At 38.2% G+C, this 25,649-nt stretch overlaps 1 protein-coding gene across 5 annotated transcripts in view; it reads right to left on the bottom strand.

The window, feature by feature from the left end:
• LOC128667145 (zinc finger protein 436) overlaps positions 1-25,649 on the bottom strand; it is a 135,094-nt gene that overhangs the window by 50,967 nt on the left and 58,478 nt on the right. For all 5 annotated transcript variants that reach the window (XM_053722070.1, XM_053722069.1, XM_053722071.1 and 2 more), the window contains exons 8-9: positions 15,136-15,273; positions 12,939-13,073 (exon numbers count right to left, since the gene is read on the bottom strand). In XM_053722070.1, coding sequence (XP_053578045.1) covers positions 12,939-13,073; positions 15,136-15,273 — 273 coding nt within the window. The remainder of the gene's footprint in view (positions 1-12,938; positions 13,074-15,135; positions 15,274-25,649) is intronic.

Here is a 25,649-nt window from a genome sequence, read left to right on the forward strand (position 1 = left end):
TTATTTTTTTAATTTAATTGAATTCAGCTTCTGAGTAAGTTGGGACAGATCTTGTTTTGTTGGCAACTGTAATTTGTTGTTTTAAAGACAGGCTTTGGCAAAAATTATAGCGGTAGTATACACACACACACACACACAGATTTTTCTTTAATGATTCAGATAGCGCATACAATTTTAAATAACTTCTACATGCTTCATTCTCGTCTTATCCTTTGTTGAAGGAGCAGCAATGAACTACTGGGAGCTAGCTGACCACATCTGGTAAGTCGACAAGAAGCATACTGTATATGCGCAGTCAGCAATTCACGGCTAGCTCCCAGTAGTGCATTGCTGCTTTCGAGACTACCTAGGTATGCTTTGCAATAAAGGGAACCTAGCAAATTCCCAAACAATCTGAAGAGTTAAAATTGCAAGAAAATATTAAACAATGAAAGTATATATTGCATTTACTGTCCCTTTGTATTATATTAAGTTTTAGTATTTTTGTTTGTTTATATTAGCAGTGTAATCCTACATTTTAACTTGTATTTTAAGACACATGAAACCCAAAAGTATTCTCTTTCATGATCCAGGTAGAACACACAATTTTAAACAACTTTCCAGTTTACTTTCTTAGTATCCTTTGTTGAAGGAGCAGCAATATACTACTGCGAGCTTGCTGAACACATTGGTTGAACCAACGAAAAGAGGCATATATGTTCAGCCAACAATCAGCAGCTTAGCTGCTAGTAGTGCATTGGTTATCCTGATCCTACCTGGGTATACTTTTCATCAAAGGATATCAAGAGAACAAAACAAATTAAATAGAAGTCAATTGCTAACATGATTTTTTTTTTTTTTTTTAAATATACACAATTTTTACCAGTAATTATGTACTTAAAAGCAAAAACATACAAAATGTTTTTTAAAGCTTTAATAATGATTTGCCCAATTGCTTTAAAAACGTTCATCTTATCTCCCTTAATTGTGTCCAGTTAGGGCCAGGTGTAAATTAATGTGCTGTTTTAAGCAAAATCTAGTATGTAGTTAGTTTAAAAGACCATTAAATACCATAGAACTGCATAATTAACAAATTCATAATAGAAATACAATGCAATAACACTGAATTTCAAATGAGCAGTAGGATTTTTTTGACAAATTTAAAAATGTCCTTCCATTTCCCTGTCCCATGTCATGTGACAATCATCAGCAAATCACAGCCTCATATGTATACAGTTAAATCTTGCACATGCTCAGTAGGATCTGATGCCACAGAAAGTGTGCATATAACAACTGATAACAGAAACACATTGTTAATTATTTTATTTTTTTAAATTGCATGCTCTGTCTGAGTCATGAAAGCTTAATTGTAATGTCCCTTTAAGCAATCTGTAGTAAACAAAAGAATTTGCCTTTTTGGCACCTCTAGGAAACATAGGACAAGCAACATTTTTAAACAAAAGGTACAGAAGGCAGCAAAATAAAAATCCTATGCATATTGACATTTTTTTTTAAACGTGTAAATTAATATTTTTTTATCACAATTACAAAAGTTTAAATGTGCATAGCTACATACAAAACAATTGTTTAGAAGGATTTTAAACCTTCCCTTTGTTAGCAACATTTGCAGGGTTTTGCAATTGCACAGCAGCTCAGTAATACACCCTTTGAACCTTCTGAATGTGTGTGCAAAATGTCCAGGACACTGTTCTGCACTACTGTGTAAAAAAAAAAAAAAAAAAAAGAAATCGCAAGTACACTGACATACTATAATATGGGGAGATACATTCCAGCCCTTCTGGTGCACGGAAAAAGACAATTTGGATGAGGTAAAATTACAGCAAAAGCAGGGGGAAATGCATTGGATTATAGGGTAAATTTGATATTTAATGATCCCTTTAACTGTATGCATTGGATGCTATATTTCTACATGTGAGTTTTTAATATAGAGACTGAAATTTAAACTGGAAATCTGTAGCCAAAACAGATAATAGCTATGTTACTGCCCGTAAACTATCACTGCATATAGTTCTAGAAACAAGGTCACCTTCTGAACCAACTAACCAAAAAATAAAATAAAAATTAACATATATTCAACCAGTTCCTCTAATGTTTTATATATCTTGTAACCCAGTTATTTCTCTGTAGAACCAACTATCCAATATAAAGTTCTTAACAGCTGGCCAAAAAGGCTCTCCCACTTTGATGATGTAAGCATTAAGGTTGCTTGTCTCTCATTGGCTGATCATGTTGAATACCACATTTTTTTTGTCTTAGCTTTTTTGCTATCATTATTGATAGAGAACCATCAATAAAACATGTATTGCATTGATAACACATATATACGAATTCTTGCCAGTGGGTCCCATTATGTGTCAACAAAAGGGCCTGACTGATAAATCCTTTCCCAAAATCCTTTGCAAACATCTTTTCTGTTGAGAGAAGTGTCTAATGAAAGACCGAATTTCCGTTGGTTGTACCCCACTCTCCGCATGCATGTGGTTTTTCTTTAATTAGGGTGTTTGGTAACGCTTGATTTACGAGTAAAGTTTTTTCTCCTGTGTAGACCACCCTATGAGGTATGAGGTGCAAGGGGTTTGTGAATTTATGGCCAGAGTCTACTCAGCTGTAAGGCCTCTCTCCTGTGTGCATCTTCAGATGGTCAACATGAGTTATCTGAGAAAAAGCTTGGCCATACACGGTACAAGAATATAATTTTCTCAACATAGTGAACCATCTTGGGTCTTGTCCCACAGATTCCAAATGGAAAATACTTATTTGACCAGGTCTTCTTAGGCTTCACAATGGGATTTCATATCAAACTTTTGAAACTTATGTTCAACTAGGTTTAAACATTTGGGCACACTCAAGGCATGCTTTATAGAATTATCAAGGTTATCATTCGCAAAATCGGATAGAAAAAATAAAAAGTTAGGACAAAATAACAGACGCGACTCCTCAGCCAGTTAGATTTTAAGACACCAGTAAAATGGCGTTTAGATTGTCCGTAGTATGTTTAGCTACATACTTTGTGAATTTGATTTTGTAATAATCACTTGATGTCACAGCAAATATATCTTCTCATAAGCACTAATGGGTTTTTTTTTTTAAAAACACCCCCCCCCCACAGTTCTCAACCCTGTACAAAGTTTTGTTTTATTTTCAAAAAAGCTTAGAGCCTTATTGCTTAGAACTGCTATGCAAAATTATTGTCAAATATGTTTCCATAGTTTTCTAAGCCTTTCTAACACACAAGGTATTGTAGGTGTTTCAATTTGAAAACAAAAACAGCTAAATTAAAACACACACATATATAAAAAAACAAATAAGAACAAGGGGTCTCTCTCTCTCTATATATCTCTCTCTATATATATATATCTATATATATATATCTATATATATATATATATATATATATATATATATATATCTATATCTATATCTATATATATATATATATATATATATATATACATATATACATACACACACACACACACATACAAGTACATGCACACACACAACCAAATTCATTATATACATGCTGAACTGTATTTGTGGCCTATTTTACATAGGAAAAAAGTCTGACGACATAAAAAAACGTATGGCTAACCATCGGACTGCACTGGATAAGAAAAAGAGCAATCAACCAGTTGCCAGGCACTTTTTGGAGAAGGGAAATTCAGTGAAGGACTTACGCTTTATCCTTATTAACCACGCTCCCCCACTGAGGAGGAGGGGGGGGGGGGCGACACGGATTAATTATTACTCCATAAAGAAGCCCAATGGATTTATAAACTAGGGACAATCCACCCTAATGGTTTGAATATGAGGGTTGACTGGTATTGCTTCCTTTAAAGTGTGATATAAGTGGTAATATACTTGTTTTCACCTATTTACTTAATATCTGTATAGTATCTCTTAGAACATATACACTTTATACAGTACTGATGTTAGGACTCGCATGCCCGATTTTGTACGCAAATGTTCAATTTTAGGGGTTGCTCCCTTCTGTCACTTTATATATGTATTTATATTTTTTTGTACTTACTTGTAAAATCCTACAATTTAAGGAGGCTGTCTCACCGCTGTCCAGTGACGGGGTATGACACACATATACAGAGTATTTATGTTTTAGATATCCGGGATAGTTATATATCATGCCCCTTCTCATTTGCATTACATATGTGTGTCTGTATTATATCCCTGTCCTACTACCTTTGTAACATATTAGCTTTGTGATCATAATAATTATCCGACTACCCCCATCACTCCCGATAGTCCATTTACATTACTAACCCCAATATAGACAGCAGGCACTATCTATAGCAGGTAATATTAGGGTGAAGGCGTGTCCCATTCAGCCTATAGGGATGCGCAGATAGAATATATAGAGTTGCGCTCACAATACAACGCACCAGTAACAGTAGACTGAATGGGACTTTTATTAGGCATTAATAAGACTACAAATTCTACTCACACATATGGATACGTTGTATTTAACATTGCATCAATGTTATTTTTAGATTGTATAGGTATGTTTTTTCACTTGTTTTGTAATTATGTGTAAACCTTAGGATTGCTAGGACAACTGCTTTGGCGTTTTTTTCACTAGGGGGAGGGGCCTATATGGTATTTAAAGGGACAGTCAACACAATAATTTTTGTTTAAACAGATAGATAATCCCTTTATTACCCATTCTCCAGTTTTGCATAACCAACATGGTTATATTAATATACTTTTTACCTCTGTGATTAACTTGTATCTAAGCATCTTCTGACAGCCCCCTTATCACATGACATTTTATTTATTATCTACTGACTTGCAAGTTAGCCAATTAGTGTATTGTCTGCAGTGATCACGTTATCTATATGGCTCGCATGAACTAACTCTCCCCTGTTGTGAAAAGCAAATAAAGTTTGTGATTAGAGGCGGCCTTCAAGGGCTTAGAAATTATCATATGAGCCTTCCTAGGTTTAGCTTTCAACTAAAAATCCCAAGAGAACAAAGCAAAATTGCACCTGACTGATTTTACTAACCGACAGGCTAAAATTGTAGGCAATATTAAGCAAAAAATTAAGATATTTAAAAAAAAAAAATGTTTATTGTGCAAACCATTAAATAAATATATGTTAAATTATGCAATTATTTTGTGCTTTATTTTTTCCCCCCCAAAAAAATATATATACAGAGTTGTTCACTAATCACAACCTGCTTGATTGTACATTTATCAAGCCAGTTTTTTAATATAAGTAGAAAGCCCTTATGTATTCAAGTGGCTCATTGTACATACTTCACCAATTCTAATTAAATAAGTTTTAGGTTCACCGGCTGTGTTAAGCTCTGAACCAGCAGTGCACTGCGCTCCAGAGCAGAATTTAACCCTTGCAAATGGGTCAAACAAATAGTTAAACACAGAAACAGACAAGCAACAGAACAATAAGAAAAAGCTTACACATTTTATAGCATTTTCTTTACAGATTTATGTTCCTTTAATTGGTGTTTAATCGTTTTCTAGGGTTCTTTAAACCATATTTAAGACTTTTTTTGAACAAGGGACATAAACCCAAACTATTATCTTACATGATTCAGACAGAGTAGACAGTTTTAAACAACTTTCAAATTTACATCTATTATCCATTTAGCTTCATTCTCTTGGTATCTTTTCTTGAAGGAGCACCAATGCACTACTGGAAATTAGCTGAACCCTCGGTGAGCCAATGATATGAGGCATATATATATATATATATATACATATACACACACATACACACACATACACACACACACTGCCACCAATCAGCAGCTTGCTCCTGGTAATGCATTGCTGATACTAAGCCTACCTAGGTATGCTTTTCAACAAAGGATACCAAGAGAGCAAATCAAATTAAATAATAGAAGTCAACAGGAAAGTTGTTTAAAATCACATGCTCTGTCTGAATCATGCATTTGGGATTTTCATGTCCCTTTAAGCTTTAGAAATTAAGTGCAAGTACTTTACCATTGGGAACAATGAGTTTAAGAGGTCCAAAGTACAAAAAAATCCTGCAAACCATGTGCTTGACAACAGTTTTCTTATACCTCAGAATGGATGTTAAAGTGCCATAAAACTTTTGCGTTATGTGCATATTATAAAAGGGTGAACTGAGATAAAACAGTATGTGAATAAAAAGTGTAAAACAAAACTTATAAGTATTTTAATACATTTTCCAAAAATCTGCAAAATTACTTACACTTTAGCGTTACCAAGTGTAGCCTGCTCCACCCCCTTATCACTATTCAAACCCTGAGGTATCATGTATCAAGGTGTGCACATGAAGATATTTACTTATGCAAGTAATAGGGGGTTGAAGAGGGTACAGCAGGTATTGCTATTGTTTGCTGCCAAGAGGCTTGTTTGTTTCCATGGCGTTGTCACAAGCTTTGTGAAAGCTTCAGCATTATACTGTGCACTACTTTAGTCAGGTGTCATGTGACTCTGCCCCATGCCGTGCACGTGTGCATTCTGCAGAAGCTATGGCCTGGATAGCACCTTCCATATATGGAAATGCCCAGGGGCAGCTTGCTGCAAACATAACTATGCCTGAATTAAGGGGTTTAATGGGGGATAAAAGAGAAACCATTTTGCAAGTAAGCTTTGGCTGCATTGTATATTTAGAAACATATGTTAGTTCACACTGTTTTATGTCCCTTTAAAGTGTTCTGACACAAGGTATAGGGGGTGTAATATCACAAATAAAAAAAATGGTATAAAGTGGGTTATTATTCATTTTAAATTGGATTGAAATGGGTTCAAATCTGAAAATCCCAACAACGTGTTTATTTTGGAGTGGAACCCTAAGTGCTATGCAGTGTTACAATGGGAATTGCCATCTCTTTTATGTAAGTGGCAAGAGTCCATGAGCTAGTGACGTACACATTCCTACCAGGAGGGGGCAGTTTCCCAAACCTCAAAATGCCTATAAATAAACCTTTGGAGGGGGTGAAGTAAGATGTGCTTGATTTCTTCTGTGAAAGGTGCTTCTAAGCATTCTGAAGCCCAATTCCTCTCAAAGCACAGTGTTTGTCTGAGGGATGTGAAGGGAGTATTGCCTGATGATGCCATGTTTTAGCCTATGGGAAATCTATTCTAGGGCTCCATCTGCCACCTCCCTTTACAGATCGACATTATATTCCTCTACCATTACCTCTGCTGATATGTTTCAGTACTGGTTTGGCTGTCTGCTATATGTGGATGGGTGTCTTCTGGTAAGTATATATATTTTTTTAAGACACTCTCAGCTATGCTTGGCACTTTATATTATAAAGTTTTTAATGTATATTGCATATATTTTGAGTCAGGTCTGTGTATTTCCCTTTGCAGTCTAACAGTTTCAGCATGGAAATTATGTTTTCGGGAGAATTTAGGTATTTTTTCTTACCTGGGGTTCCAGTTAGTTGTAACTTTGAGTCTGTTTTTCAAAATTTTCGTGGGCTATCTAGGATTGCGATGATGCAAAATGCTACTTTTTATTGCGTCGTTGGCGTGAAATTTTTTGGCGCAAAGTTGCGTCTGTCGTGATGCGAGTCGCGTCATTTCTTGCGTCTTTGTTGAATGAAGCTTCAGTTGATCAAATTTGCAAAGCAGCAACTTGGTCTTCTTTGCATACATTTACCAAATTTTACCATTTTGATGTGTTTGCTTCTTTGGAAGCAGCCTTTGGTAGAAAAGTTCTTCAGGCAGGTGTCTCAGTTTGATTCTAGTGCCTAGGATTTGAGTTTTTTTGAAATTTTTAAGAAAACTTAATTCTTTTTTGTATTTCATTTATCAGCGGAAATAGCAGTTTTTATTTTATCCCTCCCTCTCTAGTGACTCGTGGACTTCCACATCTTGGGTTTTATATCCCGTACATCACTAGCTCATGGACTCTTGCCAATTATATGAAAGAAAACATAATTTATGTAAGAACTTACCTGATAAATTCATTTATTTCATGGTGGCAAGAGTCCATGAGACCCACCCTATTTTTTTGTGGTTATGTTTTTTTTTGTATAAAGCACATTATTTTTCCAGTTCCTCTTTATGTATGCTTTTTTACTCCTTTTACACCTCACTTCTTGGCTATTCGTTAAACTGAGGTATGAGTGAGATGAGGGGTGTATTTATAGGCATTTTAAAGTTTGGGAACCTTTGCCCCCTCCTGGTAGGATTGTATATCCCATATGTCACTAGCTCATGGATTCTTGCCACTATGAAAGAAATGAATCAGGTAAGTTCTTACATAAATTATGTTTTTCTCCATGTTATTTATATTTATTTATTTTAAATAACCTTCCACTGGCAGAAACATCCAGATTCACTTCTTTTTCCAGGGTGTGTCAGCAAACCTGAGATTATAAAGCTTATACTCTGCATAGCAGGTGCAAAAGATTCTGGAGATCAGGGCAATAAACCTTAAAAAGTTAATAATGGGACACGAAACCCACCATTTCTTCCTTTGTGATTCAGATAGAGCAGGCAATCTGAAACAATTTTGCAATTTATTTCTATGATCAAATTTGCTTCATTCTCTTGGTATCCTTTGTTGACAAAGCAGCATTGCACTGCTGACTGTGAGATGAACACATCAGGTAAGCCAATGACATATGTGCAGCCACCAATAAAGCAGCTAGCTCCCAGTAGTGCATTGTCGTTACTGAGCCTACCTAGGTATGCTTTCAAGAAAGGTTAACAAAGCAAAATATAGAAAAACCAAACTGGAAAGATGTTAAGAAATCATATGCGCTATCTGAATCATGAAAGAAATAATTTGAGTATCTGGTCCCTTTAAAAAAACACTTGCGTCAAAAAGCAAAATCTGCAACCTAGGTTGTTCAAAATGCTGTAACTAAACTATTTGATTTACCACATTTGCAGTTTATAGAATTTGCTTTTTGGCATATTTAGGGAATGTGGGACAAAGGACAAGATCTATTTAAATTAAAAAAAAAAACAAAAAAAAAACCCAGCAAGATTCCTTTGTTGTTATGTTTTGACTTCACTTTTGCATTAAGCAACTTAAACAACCAATCAAAACAAACGTAATATATTTCACTTTCATAATAAAAAGAGGTCTGTGAACTTAAACATCTAAAAACCTCATAAAAAGAGTAAGGTATGTAGGTTTATAGCCAATCAGCAAGACTAAGTCATACAAGAACACAACCAATCAGAGTGCAAATTTTTGCTGACCACACCCCCTTGCAAATTCACCTATGAGAAGGCACTTTGTTCTAAGGTCTCTCAGGAAAGCCCCTTATGGCATATTTGTCATTTATCTAGTACTGGTATATTAACATCTCTAGGGTTTCTGTACCATCCTTGAATCTGAATAGTCAATTTCCAGTCACTAGATATTCAGTCTTAACCCCCTGGAAATGCCTATTCTGGCCTAACTCTGCCAGGACAGTGGTCACACTCACCTCTTACAGCTGTTTGGTTTATTTAAACTTTACCTATGGTGACTAGAGCATATCCTTGTATGAACTTTGGCCTGGCCTGGACAGGCACAGTGTATATAGTAGCAAATTCATAGTTCTATAATCTCATGCTATATAGTTTAATATAATAAAGACTATAGTTTATCCTGGTTCTTCTGCTCAAAAACTGTGACCTGTAATAACATGAAACAATTGTTTTCTCTTTCGTGATTCAGATAGTAGTAAATTGGCCAGTTTTATCAAATATTATCAAATCGATGTCACTCTCTTAAAACCTTTTATTGAAACGCAGGTAGGCAGGCTCATGAGAACTATATGGCAGTAGTTTAACAAGAATGATTTTAAAAAGGTTATTTGTTTGCGTAAGTACTAGACAGCAGCAGTGCTTACACAAACTGCTGCCATACAGTCCACGCTACCTACCTAGGTATCCTCTTCAAAACAGAACACCACGAGAACAAATTAAATTGGTATGTTTTTAAAAACTGTATGCTCTGAGTCCTGAAATAAAATAAATGTTGTTTCCTATGCATTTAACAGCATTTTTTTTTAATGTGCAGAACAGGAACCTAACAGTTCATGAAATATACGTTAAACACTACAGAAATGCTAGATAGAATGATATATTCCTAGCAAAGATTAGCCTAAGAGTAATATACAATTTTTAAAAAAAAGAAGTTATTTAAATAGTAAAAAAAAATTTTTTTTTAAAAGTTTTGGTTCCTAAAGCAAAGCAATGGGAACTGCCATGTTGAAACCTAGATTTAAGTCTCTGCTATAAATGAGGCTCTAAAGTGTACAACCAGCGACCATGTGTAAAGTCTAGTGTCTGCCCACAATTTTCAGAATTAAAAAGTGACATTCCAGCACTATTCAAAAAAGAAATAAAAATGCTCATTAATAAAAGGTGTTTTGTTTATAATATACATGAACTAAATGATCGACTTTTTGAAAATAAAATACAAATTTAAAATGTCTTTCCTTCCCACTGTCCATTGTTGTGTAAAGCATGAAGATCCAATACCAGAGAGCATACATATATATGCTCACAAACACGCATCTAAAATGAGCACAGGGTACGCACAACTTTCGCTCTTTCTAGCAGCGCTAGTGAAAGCGTAAAGCCATTATCCTCTTGTAATCACAAGGCGAGATTCCAAGCTGGGTCATGTATTTTACAGAAATACAAATCTATTGCTAGATTATTTTTTCTTTAAGCGCTGCAGCTTTTTGTATTTGAGTGTGCATGCTGATAGGTCACATTTAAATTTTGCTTACAGATACTGATTGAATCTGAATACGAAAAAAATGCCTATTTTATTATGAGCGTTCTGCGTCAGAATGACATTTTTGGTAAGAAAGTGTTTGCTTCATAATTCATATACTCTTCATTTATACCATGCAACCTAACAGTTACAGAAGTTTTAACAATATAGTTATAAATGGAATGTCCCTTGTTAAATGAAAAGAAAAGTACTTAAATACAAGTATAGTTAAATACAAAGTACATTGCAAAGTATTTCTCCCATACATATTTCAAAATTTTTATAGCACAATAAAGTGTTTAATAAATTTGATGGATAAAAAGGACAATATACTGCCATTAGCAAAAAGGTTTCTAGTAAAAGTTAAAACTGCATTTCAGCGGCATATGCACATATGCTGTGAGGGCTGTGCACCAGTATTTAAAGGGATGGTACACTGTAAAATTGTTTTTCCATTAATGTATTTTCAATGACTTGTTATACCAGCTGCAGACTATAAAATATTTGAGAAATTTCATTTTCAGGTTTATTTGTGTATATGAAATAGCTGGTTTTGTGCTTTGAAACCACAGCCTATTACAATGGGTTGAGCTTCAGGTGTTATATCTCATTATGTTATCACTTTGTGTACACACACTTGCTTCCTTATCTTCTATTTGTCTGGAAAACTAAAGCTCAACACATAGAGAGAACAATGGAAAGTGATCATTGTATTACTTAACTATCCTGCACCCCACTGAGAGTGTAACTTATTCTGCTGGCTGTGTTTACTTAGGCTATTCAATAACCGAGACTCCAGTATCAAAACTGTCAGTATAGGTGGTTATACCACAGGCTAAATCAGCTATTTCAAATGCTGAAATAGGAGTAAAGGAACTACTTGTAAACAATTTAATACACTCTAGCAGGTAAAAAGGATCATTGGGAATAATTTAAAGGGGAGATATTTTTTGGGTGAACTGTCCCTTTAAGCTGAGAGATCTGGCGGTGGTGTGTACTGTGTCTGTGAAGACTTAAAGTGATAGTAAATTTAAACAATTTCAAATATTTTTTTTTACTTCTATAGAACTTTTATACTAAAATCGCTGTTTTTTTAAAACATATAATGCACATTTTTATAAATATAACTTATTCATACCGTATTTATTCACTTCCTTCGTCCTCTTATATGTTCTCTTTCTGTAGTGTAATGATGTAGAGAGAGTGGTCCGGCCCGCTCTCTCTACGTAGACAGTAATGCACGCTCTGTAACAAGATCTTTTTTGTTTTTATGGAGTGCCGTATGGCACGCACTATGATTGGCTACCTCACGAAAAGGTCAGGAAAAAAAAAAAAAGCACTTTATTGAAGGGTGGACGGAAGTGCGAGATTAAAAGTTTGTAATTTAATTGATTTACTGTAGTTTGTGCATTAAATATAATAGTTGATCAACGAAAGTTATATTAAAATTGTACGTGGCTTTTAGTTAAAAGAACAGTATACTCCAGAATTTGTATTGTTTAAAAAGATAGATAATCCCTTTATTACCCATTCCCCAGTTTTGCATAACCAACACAGTTATATTAATATACTTTTTACCTTTGTGATTACCTTGTATCTAAGCCTCTGCAAACTGCCCCTTTATTTCAGTTCTTTTCACAAACTTGCATTCTAGCCAATTACTGCTGATTCCTAAGTAACGCCACGGGAGTGAGCACAATTTTATCTATATGGCACACATGAACTAGCGCTGTCTAGATGTGAAAAACTGTCAAATACATTGAGACAAGGGCTTAGAAATTAGCATATGAGCCTACCTAGGTTAAGCTTTTGAACAAAGAATACCAAGAGAACTTAGCAAATTTGACTATAAAAGTAAATTGGAAAGTTGTTAAAAATGACATGCCCTATCTGAATCATGAAAGTTTAATTTTGACTAGTTTGTCCCTTTAATATTTCTAGAATGGGTAAATTTACTATAACTAATTTGTGTCATATGAGCCACTGCTGACTCAAACACTGCACCATCTCAGAGAGGCAGCAGTGTTTGAATGCTGGTGCACGGCCCTCATAGCATATGTGCGTATTCTGCTGAAAAACAGTATTAACTTTTACAAGAAGCTAATGGATATTTGTATCAAAAACACTTCTATTTAATATTAAAATGCAGATTTCAGTTTAGGCCTTTCTTTCCCTTTAATGTTCCTTTCAATCTCAACTTTGTTTCAAGTGCTGCCAGTTCTTGCTCATACCTACCTCTGTCAGAACTAGCGGTCATCCCAGACTGTTGCGAGTCTTCGTCAGAACTTGCATCTAGCTCCACTTTGATGTAACAAGCGTTTTCGTCGTATTCCACAATCGGGTCAGAAGAGGAGACAGACTGTGGTTGTCCTGAGAAGTTAAAAAAAAAAAAAACATTTGTTAAAATAATTTAACACTGTTTTGACACAGTATACAAGGTTTTGCAAATCAAGAGCAGTTCAGGGGTTTGCAGCTTGGAGAAACTCATGTTGTTGGTCTTTTGCACTGGCCTCTAAAAAGGAACAATAAACACTTTGTCCTGTTGTCTTGCAACAGAACAGCACATCAGCCACGTCTATAAATGTAAAAAAAAAAAACAATCTGGGCTTAAGTTTGCCGACTGCTAGCACCCAGTAGTGCATTGCTGACTTTAACTATGTGTTTAATTCATGTGCAGGAGTTAGGTGCAGTTCTAAGCAATAGTGCAATAATAAAATGCTTTAAAGGGATAGAAAGGTCAAAATTAAAATGTAAATGATTGCATTTCAATGTTAAATAAAAAGCATTTTGCGATATTCTTCAAAATAGCAAAAATGCTTCTAGTATAAAAGTTAGTATTTTCAGCAACATACGCACATATGCTGAGTGCCACATGCACTAGTATTCAAGCTCAGAGAGCTGGCGGTGTGTATTGTATCAGTAGAGACTTAAAGGGACATTACAGGTATACCCCGCTCATACAGCGGTTTAGGGACCGGAGCCCCGCTGTAATGTGAAAACTGCCTTAAAGGGACAGTATACACTCATTTTCATATAACTGCATGTAATAGACACTACTATAAAGAATAAGATGCACAGATACTGATATAAAAATCCAGTATAAAACTGTTTAAAAACTTAGAAGCTTTCAGTTTAGCTCTGTTGAAAAGGTAGTTGGAAAGCCCACTGCAAGTGGGAAATCAGACACTCCCCCCCTCTCCCCCTTCTTTTACATATGAAAAGACCCTTTACACAAACAGGAGCAAGCTGGAGAAGGTAGCTGACGGTATTCAAATAAAACTTTGGGGCTTGGTTAGGAGTCTGAAAATCAGAGCAATGTTATTTAAAAATAAGCAAAATTATACATTTAAAAAAAACAAAAAACTTTATGGGCTTTATAAATAGATCATCTACAAAACATTTATGCAAAGAAAAAATCAGTGTATAATGGCCCTTTAAAGTGAAAAAAGGCAGTTTTAGCTTTCTTTTCACTTACCAGTGTGTTTAAAGACTTAAAAACATGTTTGAACTGACATATATTAGGGGTACAATAGGGCTACGTTTAGTTTAACACTCGCACAGCACAGTATTCAATTAGTATTCGATAAATACCGTACCTGTGAAATAGTGACAATTACTGTAGTAAAATTTGCCAGACTATAGCACTGAGACACAGATTGCACTGTAATGCTGTAAACAGAGTGAACTAAGCATAACAAAATGGTGCCAGTCACTTCTCGCAATCTCACGGTGATTACAGCACTGTTTCAAAATTCCTGGAGGTTGAACTTTAGCTCCACAAAGCGCTGTATTAGCGAAGCGCTGTAAAGTGAAGTGCTGTAAAGTGAGGTATACCTGTATACACTTGTTTTTTTCTTTACATAAATGTTTTGTAGATTATCTATTTATATAACCCATACAGGGTTGATGTTTTTTTTTAAATGTATAGTTTTGCTTATTTTTAAATAACATTGCTCTGATTTTCAGACTCCTAACCAAGTCCCAAAGTTTTAGAAGTAGACTGATGTATACCTACTCCAGCTTGCTCCTGTTTGTGTAAAGAGTCTTTCCATATGCAGAGGAAGGGGGAGGGGAGGTGTCTGCTATTTACCACTTGCAGTGGGTGTTCCAGTAACCTTTTAAACAGAGCTAAACTGGAAGCTTCTAAGTAAGTTTTTAAACAGTTTTATACATCAGTATCTGTACATATTATTCTTTATAGTAGTGACTATTACGTGCAGTTATATGAAAATTGGGGTATACCGTCCCTTTAAAGGAACATGAAAGCCACGTTTTCCTTTATGTTTCAGATAAATAATACAATTTAAAAAAAAGTTTCAAATTTACTTCTATTATCAAATTTGCTTTCTCAAGTTATTCTTTGTTGTAGAGATATTTTTAACTGGCATTTTTATCTGAAGCGATTATAAAACAATACAGATTCTTAACTAACCTCTGCTGTTATCTCCGGCCATTTCCGACTCTTGAGAATACTCATCATAACTCTCTGCCGGCTCCTCTTTAATAGAGCGTGATGCACTGACGTCGTAGTCTTCGCTCTGCTGGGGTGAGGCGGGACGCTGGGAAGTGTCTGGTTATAAAAACACGATTATAAGGTTAAGGAACATACACAACTTGTAATTACAAAGCAAAGTTGTTCTGGAATCTCAAAATAAAATAACTTGCCAATCAAGTGTGAACATTTTCCGATTGCATTAACTTTTGGCTGCAATTGGTTTTAAGCCCCAATCTTGACTTGTTACTGGAACAGACAGCTTAAAGGGATACTAAAGCCACATTTTTTAATTTCATGATTCAGATAGAGGATGCAATTTTAAGCAACTTTCTAATTAACGCTTATTATCAATTTTTCTTCGTTCTCTTAGTATCTTTATTTAAAAAAAGCAGACATGTAAGCTTAGGAGTCGGCCCATTTTTGGTTCAGCACCTGCCGATTGGTTGCTACCCACCAATCAGCAAGAACTACCCAGGTGCTGAACCAAAAATGTGCCGGCTCTTAAGCTTACATTCCTGCTTTTTCAAATAAAGATACCAAAAGAACAAAGAAACAATGATAATAGGAGTGAATTAGAAAGTTGCTGCTCTTTCTGAATTATGAAAGAAAAAATATATAACAGTTTTAGGCTTGTGAATCTGGAGTCTGCACTTCCTATTCTTCAAATTAGAAACCCACAATTTTCAGAGCTAAAGGGACAGTGTACCTTACATTTTTCTACCCTTTAATTTTGTTCATAATGATCTATTTTACCTGTTGGAGTGTATTAAGCAGTTTACAAATATATCTTTTTACTTTATTTTGGCATTTGAAATAGCTGATTTTGCCTGTGGTATCCCTGCCGATACTGAAAGTTTCTATACTTTAGTATAAGCTAAAGAAAAGATGTGTAAACATAGCCAGCAGAAGAAATTACACTGCCAGCGGGGAGGTAGGAGAGATAAGTAATAAAATCATTTTCAAGTATTGGGCTGAGGTTTTAGACAAGAGTTATATAAATACGGATATGTGTGTACAGAAAGTGATACAATAAAGAGATCTGATTTCCCTGGATTCAAATAACAGCTATTTCTTTTACAAAGATATGACGAGTCCACGGATTTCATCCTTACTTGTGGGATATTAACCTCCTGCTAACAGGAAGTGGCAAAGAGCACCACAGCAGAGCTGTATATATAGCTCCTCCCTTCCCTCCACCCCCAGTCATTCTCTTTGCCTGTGTTAGTACTAGGAAGAGGTAAATTGAGGTGTTAGTTTTAGTTTCTTTTTTTTATTTTAAAAAGGTTTTTTTATTTTAAATGGTACCGGTGAGTACTATTTTCCTCAGGGAGATATGGAAGAAGATTTCTGCCCTGAGGTTGATGATCTTAGCAGATGTAACTAAGATCCATGTTGGTTCCCACAGAGCTTCTGAAGGTAATGCAAGAGAAATCTTCAGTGTGGAGAACGGTGTCATGCTACAAGCAGCATTGAGGTATGTTCAGTCCTTTATATTTGAGGAGACTTGCTATATCAGAACTGGCTGACATTTTTTCCCTGCAAGGGAAGGGGTAAGCAGTAGACCTGTAAACAAAGGGTGTTACTGAAAAACCTGTGTTTATTTGTGACATAGTACTGGGCTAAGCATTTATAATGGGCTTAAAAGCAGCAATATAAAGGGACACTGGGAGAGGCAGCTTAACGGTTTTTATTTGTGAGATCAAATAATCAGTATGGCTGTATTTTTGTGTTGTGCTTAGGGGTAAACAAAATCCACATGGCTTTATTACTAAACCGCTTCCCATGCGGTTGTACAGTCTTATGCGATCGTCGTCCATGATGGGCGGGGCCTATTTTCGCGCGCTCAGACGCACACTTTACTCTGGCTGAGAAGGCAGCAGGCATTAGCTCCGGTTGGGCCTAAACTGGTGTTCTGTTATCCGGATCGTTGTCGAGTCATTTTGCAGTACCCTGGGGGCAGGTAGGCGCCACAGAAGAGCTGTGGCGAGGTGCAGGGGTTATTTTTTCAAATTAAACATATTTTTGTCTATAAATATCTTTTAGAGGGTAATTTCTCCCCTTGCTCTTGGGGTGCAATAATTTTTAGCACTATTGATTATGTGTAGTTAATTTTAAAGCGTTAATTAACGTTTTTAGGCAGATTGGGAAAAAACAGAATTTATGTTTACCTGATAAATTACTTTCTCCAACGGTGTGTCCGGTGCACGGCGTCATCCTTACTTGTGGGATATTCTCTTCCCCAACAGGAAATGGCAAAGAGCCCAGCAAAGCTGGTCACATGATCCCTCCTAGGCTCCGCCTTCCCCAGTCATTCGACCGACGTAAAGGAGGAATATTTGCATAGGAGAAACCATATGATACCGTGGTGACTGTAGTTAAAGAAAATAAATTATCAGACCTGATTAAAAAACCAGGGCGGGCCGTGGACCGGACACACCGTTGGAGAAAGTAATTTATCAGGTAAACATAAATTCTGTTTTCTCCAACATAGGTGTGTCCGGTCCACGGCGTCATCCTTACTTGTGGGAACCAATACCAAAGCTTTAGGACACGGATGAAGGGAGGGAGCAAATCAGGTCACCTAAATGGAAGGCACCACGGCTTGCAAAACCTTTCTCCCAAAAATAGCCTCAGAAGAAGCAAAAGTATCAAACTTGTAAAATTTGGTAAAAGTGTGCAGTGAAGACCAAGTCGCTGCCTTACATATCTGATCAACAGAAGCCTCGTTCTTGAAGGCCCATGTGGAAGCCACAGCCCTAGTGGAATGAGCTGTGATTCTTTCAGGAGGCTGCCGTCCGGCAGTCTCATAAGCCAATCTGATGATGCTTTTAATCCAAAAAGAGAGAGAGGTAGAAGTTGCTTTTTGACCTCTCCTTTTACCAGAATAAACAACAAACAAGGAAGATGTTTGTCTAAAATCCTTTGTAGCATCCAAATAGAATTTTAGAGCGCGAACAACATCCAAATTGTGCAACAAACGTTCCTTCTTTGAAACTGGATTCGGACACAAAGAAGGCACGACTATCTCCTGGTTAATGTTTTTGTTAGAAACAACTTTCGGAAGAAAACCAGGTTTAGTACGTAAAACCACCTTATCTGCATGGAACACCAGATAAGGAGGAGAACACTGCAGAGCAGATAATTCTGAAACTCTTCTAGCAGAAGAAATTGCAACCAAAAACAAAACTTTCCAAGATAATAACTTAATATCAACGGAATGTAAGGGTTCAAACGGAACCCCCTGAAGAACTGAAAGAACTAAATTGAGACTCCAAGGAGGAGTCAAAGGTTTGTAAACAGGCTTGATTCTAACCAGAGCCTGAACAAAGGCTTGAACATCTGGCACAGCTGCCAGCTTTTTGTGAAGTAACACAGACAAGGCAGAAATCTGTCCCTTCAAGGAACTTGCAGATAATCCTTTCTCCAATCCTTCTTGAAGAAAGGATAGAATCTTAGGAATTTTAACCTTGTCCCAAGGGAATCCTTTAGATTCACACCAACAGATATATTTTTTCCATATTTTGTGGTAAATTTTTCTAGTTACAGGCTTTCTGGCCTGAACAAGAGTATCAATAACAGAATCTGAGAACCCTCGCTTTGATAAGATCAAGCGTTCAATCTCCAAGCAGTCAGTTGGAGTGAGACCAGATTCGGATGTTCGAACGGACCTTGAACAAGAAGGTCTCGTCTCAAAGGTAGCTTCCATGGTGGAGCCGATGACATATTCACCAGGTCTGCATACCAAGTCCTGCGTGGCCACGCAGGAGCTATCAAGATCACCGATGCCCTCTCCTGATTGATCCTGGCTACCAGCCTGGGGATGAGAGGAAACGGCGGGAATACATAAGCTAGTTTGAAGGTCCAAAGTGCTACTAGTGCATCTACCAGAGCCGCCTTGGGATCCCTGGATCTGGACCCGTAGCAAGGAACCTTGAAGTTCTGACGAGAGGCCATCAGATCCATGTCTGGAATGCCCCACAGTTGAGTAATTTGGGCAAAGATTTCCGGATGGAGTTCCCACTCCCCCGGATGTAAGGTCTGACGACTCAGAAAATCCGCTTCCCAATTTTCCACTCCTGGGATGTGGATTGCAGACAAGTGGCAGGAGTGAGTCTCCACCCATTGAATGATTTTGGTCACTTCTTCCATCGCCAGGGAACTCCTTGTTCCCCCCTGATGGTTGATGTACGCAACAGTCGTCATGTTGTCTGATTGAAACCGTATGAACTTGGCCTTTGCTAGCTGAGGCCAAGCCTTGAGAGCATTGAGTATCGCTCTCAGTTCCAGAATGTTTATCGGTAGAAGAGATTCTTCCCGAGACCAAAGACCCTGAGCTTTCAGGGGTCCCCAGACCGCGCCCCAGCCCATCAGACTGGCGTCGGTCGTGACAATGACCCACTCTGGTCTGCGGAAGCTCATCCCCTGTGACAGGTTGTCCAGGGACAGCCACCAACGGAGTGAATCTCTGGTCCTCTGATTTACTTGTATCGTCGGAGACAAGTCGGTATAGTCCCCATTCCACTGACTGAGCATGCACAGTTGTAATGGTCTTAGATGAATGCGCGCAAAAGGAACTATGTCCATTGCCGCTACCATCAAACCTATTACTTCCATGCACTGCGCTATGGAAGGAAGAGGAACGGAATGAAGTATTTGACAAGAGTTTAGAAGTTTTGTTTTTCTGGCCTCTGTCAGAAAAATCCTCATTTCTAAGGAGTCTATTATTGTTCCCAAGAAGGGAACCCTTGTTGACGGAGATAGAGAACTCTTTTCTACGTTCACTTTCCATCCGTGAGATCTGAGAAAGGCCAGGACAATGTCCGTGTGAGCCTTTGCTTGAGGAAGGGACGACGCTTGAATCAGAATGTCGTCCAAGTAAGGTACTACTGCAATGCCCCTTGGTCTTAGCACCGCTAGAAGGGACCCTAGTACCTTTGTGAAAATCCTTGGAGCAGTGGCTAATCCGAACGGAAGTGCCACGAACTGGTAATGCTTGTCCAGGAATGCGAACCTTAGGAACCGATGATGTTCCTTGTGGATAGGAATATGTAGATACGCATCCTTTAAATCCACCGTGGTCATGAATTGACCTTCCTGAATGGAAGGAAGAATTGTTTGAATGGTTTCCATTTTGAACGATGGAACCTTGAGAAACTTGTTTAGGATCTTGAGATCTAAGATTGGTCTGAACGTTCCCTCTTTTTTGGGAACTACGAACAGATTGGAGTAGAACCCCATCCCTTGTTCTCCTAATGGAACAGGATGAATCACTCCCATTTTTAACAGGTCTTCTACACAATGTAAGAATGCCTGTTTTTTTATGTGGTCTGAAGACAATTGAGACCTGTGGAACCTCCCCCTTGGGGGAAGCCCCTTGAATTCCAGAAGATAACCTTGGGAGACTATTTCTAGCGCCCAAGGATCCAGAACATCTCTTGCCCAAGCCTGAGCGAAGAGAGAGAGTCTGCCCCCCACCAGATCCGGTCCCGGATCGGGGGCCAACATTTCATGCTGTCTTGGTAGCAGTGGCAGGTTTCTTGGCCTGCTTTCCCTTGTTCCAGCCTTGCATTGGTCTCCAGGCTGGCTTGGCTTGAGAAGTATTACCCTCTTGCTTAGAGGACGTAGCACTTGGGGCTGGTCCGTTTCTACGAAAGGGACGAAAATTAGGTTTATTTTTGGCCTTGAAAGACCTATCCTGAGGAAGGGCGTGGCCCTTACCCCCAGTGATATCAGAGATAATCTCTTTCAAGTCAGGGCCAAACAGCGTTTTCCCCTTGAAAGGAATGTTAAGCAATTTGTTCTTGGAAGACGCATCCGCTGACCAAGATTTCAACCAAAGCGCTCTGCGCGCCACAATAGCAAACCCAGAATTTTTCGCCGCTAACCTAGCCAATTGCAAAGTGGCGTCTAGGGTGAAAGAATTAGCCAATTTGAGAGCACGGGTTCTGTCCATAATCTCCTCATAAGAAGGAGAATTACTAGTGATCGCCTTTTCTAGCTCATCGAACCAGAAACACGCGGCTGTAGTGACAGGGACAATGCATGAAATTGGTTGTAGAAGGTAACCTTGCTGAACAAACATCTTTTTAAGCAAACCTTCTAATTTTTTATCCATAGGATCTTTGAAAGCACAACTATCTTCTATGGGTATAGTGGTGCGTTTGTTTAGAGTAGAAACCGCCCCCTCGACCTTGGGGACTGTCTGCCATAAGTCCTTTCTGGGGTCGACCATAGGAAACAATTTTTTAAATATGGGGGGAGGGACGAAAGGTATACCGGGCCTTTCCCATTCTTTATTTACAATGTCCGCCACCCGTTTGGGTATAGGAAAAGCTTCGGGGGGCCCCGGGACCTCTAGGAACTTGTCCATTTTACATAGTTTCTCTGGGATGATCAAATTCTCACAATCATCCAGAGTGGATAACACCTCCTTAAGCAGAGCGCGGAGATGTTCCAACTTAAATTTAAATGTAATCACATCAGGTTCAGCTTGTTGAGAAATTTTCCCTGAATCTGAAATTTCTCCCTCAGACAAAACCTCCCTGGCCCCCTCAGACTGGTGTAGGGGCCCTTCAGAAACAATATCATCAGCGTCCTCATGCTCTTCAGTATTTTCTAAAACAGAGCAGTCGCGCTTTCGCTGATAAGTGGGCATTTTGGCTAAAATGTTTTTGATAGAATTATCCATTACAGCCGTTAATTGTTGCATAGTAAGGAGTATTGGCGCGCTAGATGTACTAGGGGCCTCCTGAGTGGGCAAGACTGGTGTAGACGAAGGAGGGGATGATGCAGTACCATGCTTACTCCCCTCACTTGAGGAATCATCTTGGGCATCATTTTCTCTAAATTTTGTGTCACATAAATCACATCTATTTAAATGAGAAGGAACCTTGGCTTCCCCACATTCAGAACACAGTCTATCTGGCAGTTCAGACATGTTAAACAGGCATAAACTTGATAACAAAGTACAAAAAACGTTTTAAAATAAAACCGTTACTGTCACTTTAAATTTTAAACTGAACACACTTTATTACTGCAATTGCGAAAAAGTATGAAGGAATTGTTCAAAATTCACCAAAATTTCACCACAGTGTCTTAAAGCCTTAAAAGTATTGCACACCAAATTTGGAAGCTTTAACCCTTAAAATAACGGAACCTGAGCCGTTTTTACATTTAACCCCTATACAGTCCCTGGTATCTGCTTTGCTGAGACCCAACCAAGCCCAAAGGGGAATACGATACCAAATGACGCCTTCAGAAAGTCTTTTCTATGTATCAGAGCTCCTCACACATGCGACTGCATGTCATGCTTCTCAAAAACAAGTGTGCAATACAGGCGCGAAAATGAGACTCTGCCTATGATTAGGGAAAGCCCCTAGAGAATAAGGTGTCCAATACAGTGCCTGCCGATATATTTTACAAAATTCCCAAGATTAAAATAATTCCTCAAGGCTATGGAGTATAAAATATGTTTATATATGAATCGATTTAGCCCAGAAAATGTCTACAGTCTTAAAAAGCCCTTGTGAAGCCCTTTTTTTTTTTTTCTGTCTGTAATAAAAATGGCTTACCGGATCCCATAGGGAAAATGACAGCTTCCAGCATTACATCGTCTTGTTAGAATGTGTCATACCTCAAGCAGCAAAAGTCTGCTCACTGTTCCCCCAACTGAAGTTAATTCCTCTCAACAGTCCTGTGTGGAACAGCCATCGATTTTAGTAACGGTTGCTAAAATCATTTTCCTCTTACAAACAGAAATCTTCATCTCTTTTCTGTTTCAGAGTAAATAGTACATACCAGCACTATTTTAAAATAACAAACTCTTGATTGAATAATAAAAACTACAGTTAAACACTAAAAAACTCTAAGCCATCTCCGTGGAGATGTTGCCTGTACAACGGCAAAGAGAATGACTGGGGAAGGCGGAGCCTAGGAGGGATCATGTGACCAGCTTTGCTGGGCTCTTTGCCATTTCCTGTTGGGGAAGAGAATATCCCACAAGTAAGGATGACGCCGTGGACCGGACACACCTATGTTGGAGAAATTGTGCGCTTTTTTTTCATCTCTTAAAGGCGCAGTACACGTTTTTCAAAAAATTGTTTAAGTCAATAAATAAAGTGTTTAACGACTATTGTGGTATTGCTAGTCTGTTCAACATGTCTGACATTGAGGATACTAATTGCTCTATGTGTTTAGAAGCCATTGTGGAACCCCCTCTTACGTTGTGTACCTCTTGTACTGAAAGGGCCTTACAATGTAAAAAGCATATTTTAGGTAAAGAAAGTGTGCCTAAGGATGATTCTCAGTCTGAAGAGAATCAGGATATGCCATCCAATTCTCCCCAAGTGTCACAACCTTTAACGCCCACACTAGCGACGCCAAGTACTTCAAGTGCGTCTAATTCTTTTACTCTGCAGGATATGGCTGCAGTTATGTCAACTACCCTTACAGAGGTATTATCTAAATGACCAGTGTTACAGGGTAAACGTAGTAGGTCAGGTATTAATGTGAATACTGAATCCTCCGATGCTTTATTGGCTATTTCCGATGTTCCCTCACAGTGCTCTGGAGTTGGGGGTCAGGGAATTGCTGTCTGAGGGAGAACTTTCAGAATCAGGAAATACGTTGCCTCCGACAGATTCGGACGTCATGTACTTTAAATTTAAGCTCGAACACCTCCGCCTGTTACTTAGGGAGGTTTTAGCGACTCTGGATGATTGTGACCCTATTATGATACCACCAGAGAAGTTGTGTAAGATGGACAAATATCTAGAGGTGCCTACTTAAACTGACGTTTTTCCGGTTCCTAAAAGAATTTCGGAAATTGTAAAAAAGGAATGGGATATACCAGGTATACCGTTCTCTCCTCCTCCTACTTTTAAGAAAATGTTTCCCATATCAGACACCATTCGGGACTCTTGGCAGTCGGTCCCTAAGGTGGAGGGAGCTATATCTACCCTGGCTAAGCATACAACTATACCTATCGAGGACAGTTGTGCTTTCAAAGACCCTATGGATAAGAAGTTAGAGGGTCTTCTAAAGAAATTATTTATTCATCAGGGTTTTCTTTTACAACCTACAGCCTGCATTGTTCCAGTAACTACTGCAGCCGCTTTTTGGTTTGATGCTCTAGAAGAGTCTCTGAAGGTTGAGACCCCATTAGAGGACATTTTGGATAGAATTAAGGCTCTCAAGCTAGCTAATTCTTTTATTACAGATGCTGCTTTTCAAATTGCTAAATTAGCGGCGAAAAATGCAGGCTTTGCCATTTTAGCGCGTAGAGCGTTATGGCTCAAATCGTGGTCTGCTGATGTGTCATCAAAATCTAAGCTTTTAGCTATTCCTTTCAAAGGTAAGACCCTATTCGGGCCTGAACTGAAGGAAATCATTTCTGACATTACTGGAGGTAAAGGCCACGCCCTACCTCAGGACAGGTCTGTTAAGATGAGGGGTAAACAAAATAATTTTCGTTCCTTTCGAAATTTTAAAGGAGTACCCTCTGCTTCCTCTTCCTCCACAAAGCAGGAAGGGAATTTTGCTCAATCCAAGTTTGTCTGGAGACCCAACCAGGCTTGGAATAAAGGTAAACAATCCAAGAAGCCCGCTGCTGCTGCTACTAAGACAGCATGAAGGGGCGGCCCCCGATCCGGGACCGGATCTAGTAGGGGGCAGACATTCTTTCTTTGCTCAGGCTTGGGCAAGAGATGTTCAGGACCCCTGGGCATTGGAAATCGTGACCCACGGGTATCAACTGGAATTCAAGGATTTTCTCCCAAGAGATCTTCACGATTGTCTGTAGACCAGATAAAAAGAGAGGCGTTCTTACGCTGTGTAAAAGACCTCTATACCATGGGAGTAATTTGTCCCGTTCCAAAACTGGAACAAGGACAGGGGTTTTACTCAAATCTTTTCGTGGTTCCCAAAAAAAGAGGGAACTTTCAGACCAATTTTAGATCTCAAGTGTCTAAACAAATTTCTCAGAGTCCCATCGTTCAAGATGGAGACTATACGAACAATCTTACCAATGATCCCGGAGGGTCAATATATGACTATCGTGGACTTGAAGGATGCATACCTTCATATCCCTATTCACAAGGATCATCATCAGTTCCTAAGGTTTGCCTTTCTGGACAAACATTATCAGTTTGTGGCTCTTCCCTTTGGGTTGGCCACAGCACCCAGAATCTTCACAAAGGTTATAGGGTCCCTTCTAGCGGTTCTCAGACAACGGGGCACTGGACGATATTTTGATTCAGGCGTCAACTTATCTGACAAAATCTCACACGGACACAGTGTTGCCTTTCCTGAGAACTCACGGTTGGAAGGTGAACATAGAAAAGAGTTCACTAGTTCCACGGACAAGGGTTCCCTTCTTGGGAACTCTGATAGACTCGGTAGATATGAAAATATTTCTGACGGAGGTCAGAAAATCAAAGATTCTAAATACTTGC

The sequence above is a fragment of the Bombina bombina genome, chromosome 7, assembly GCF_027579735.1.
Source record: "Bombina bombina isolate aBomBom1 chromosome 7, aBomBom1.pri, whole genome shotgun sequence".
NCBI lineage: Eukaryota > Metazoa > Chordata > Amphibia > Anura > Bombinatoridae > Bombina > Bombina bombina.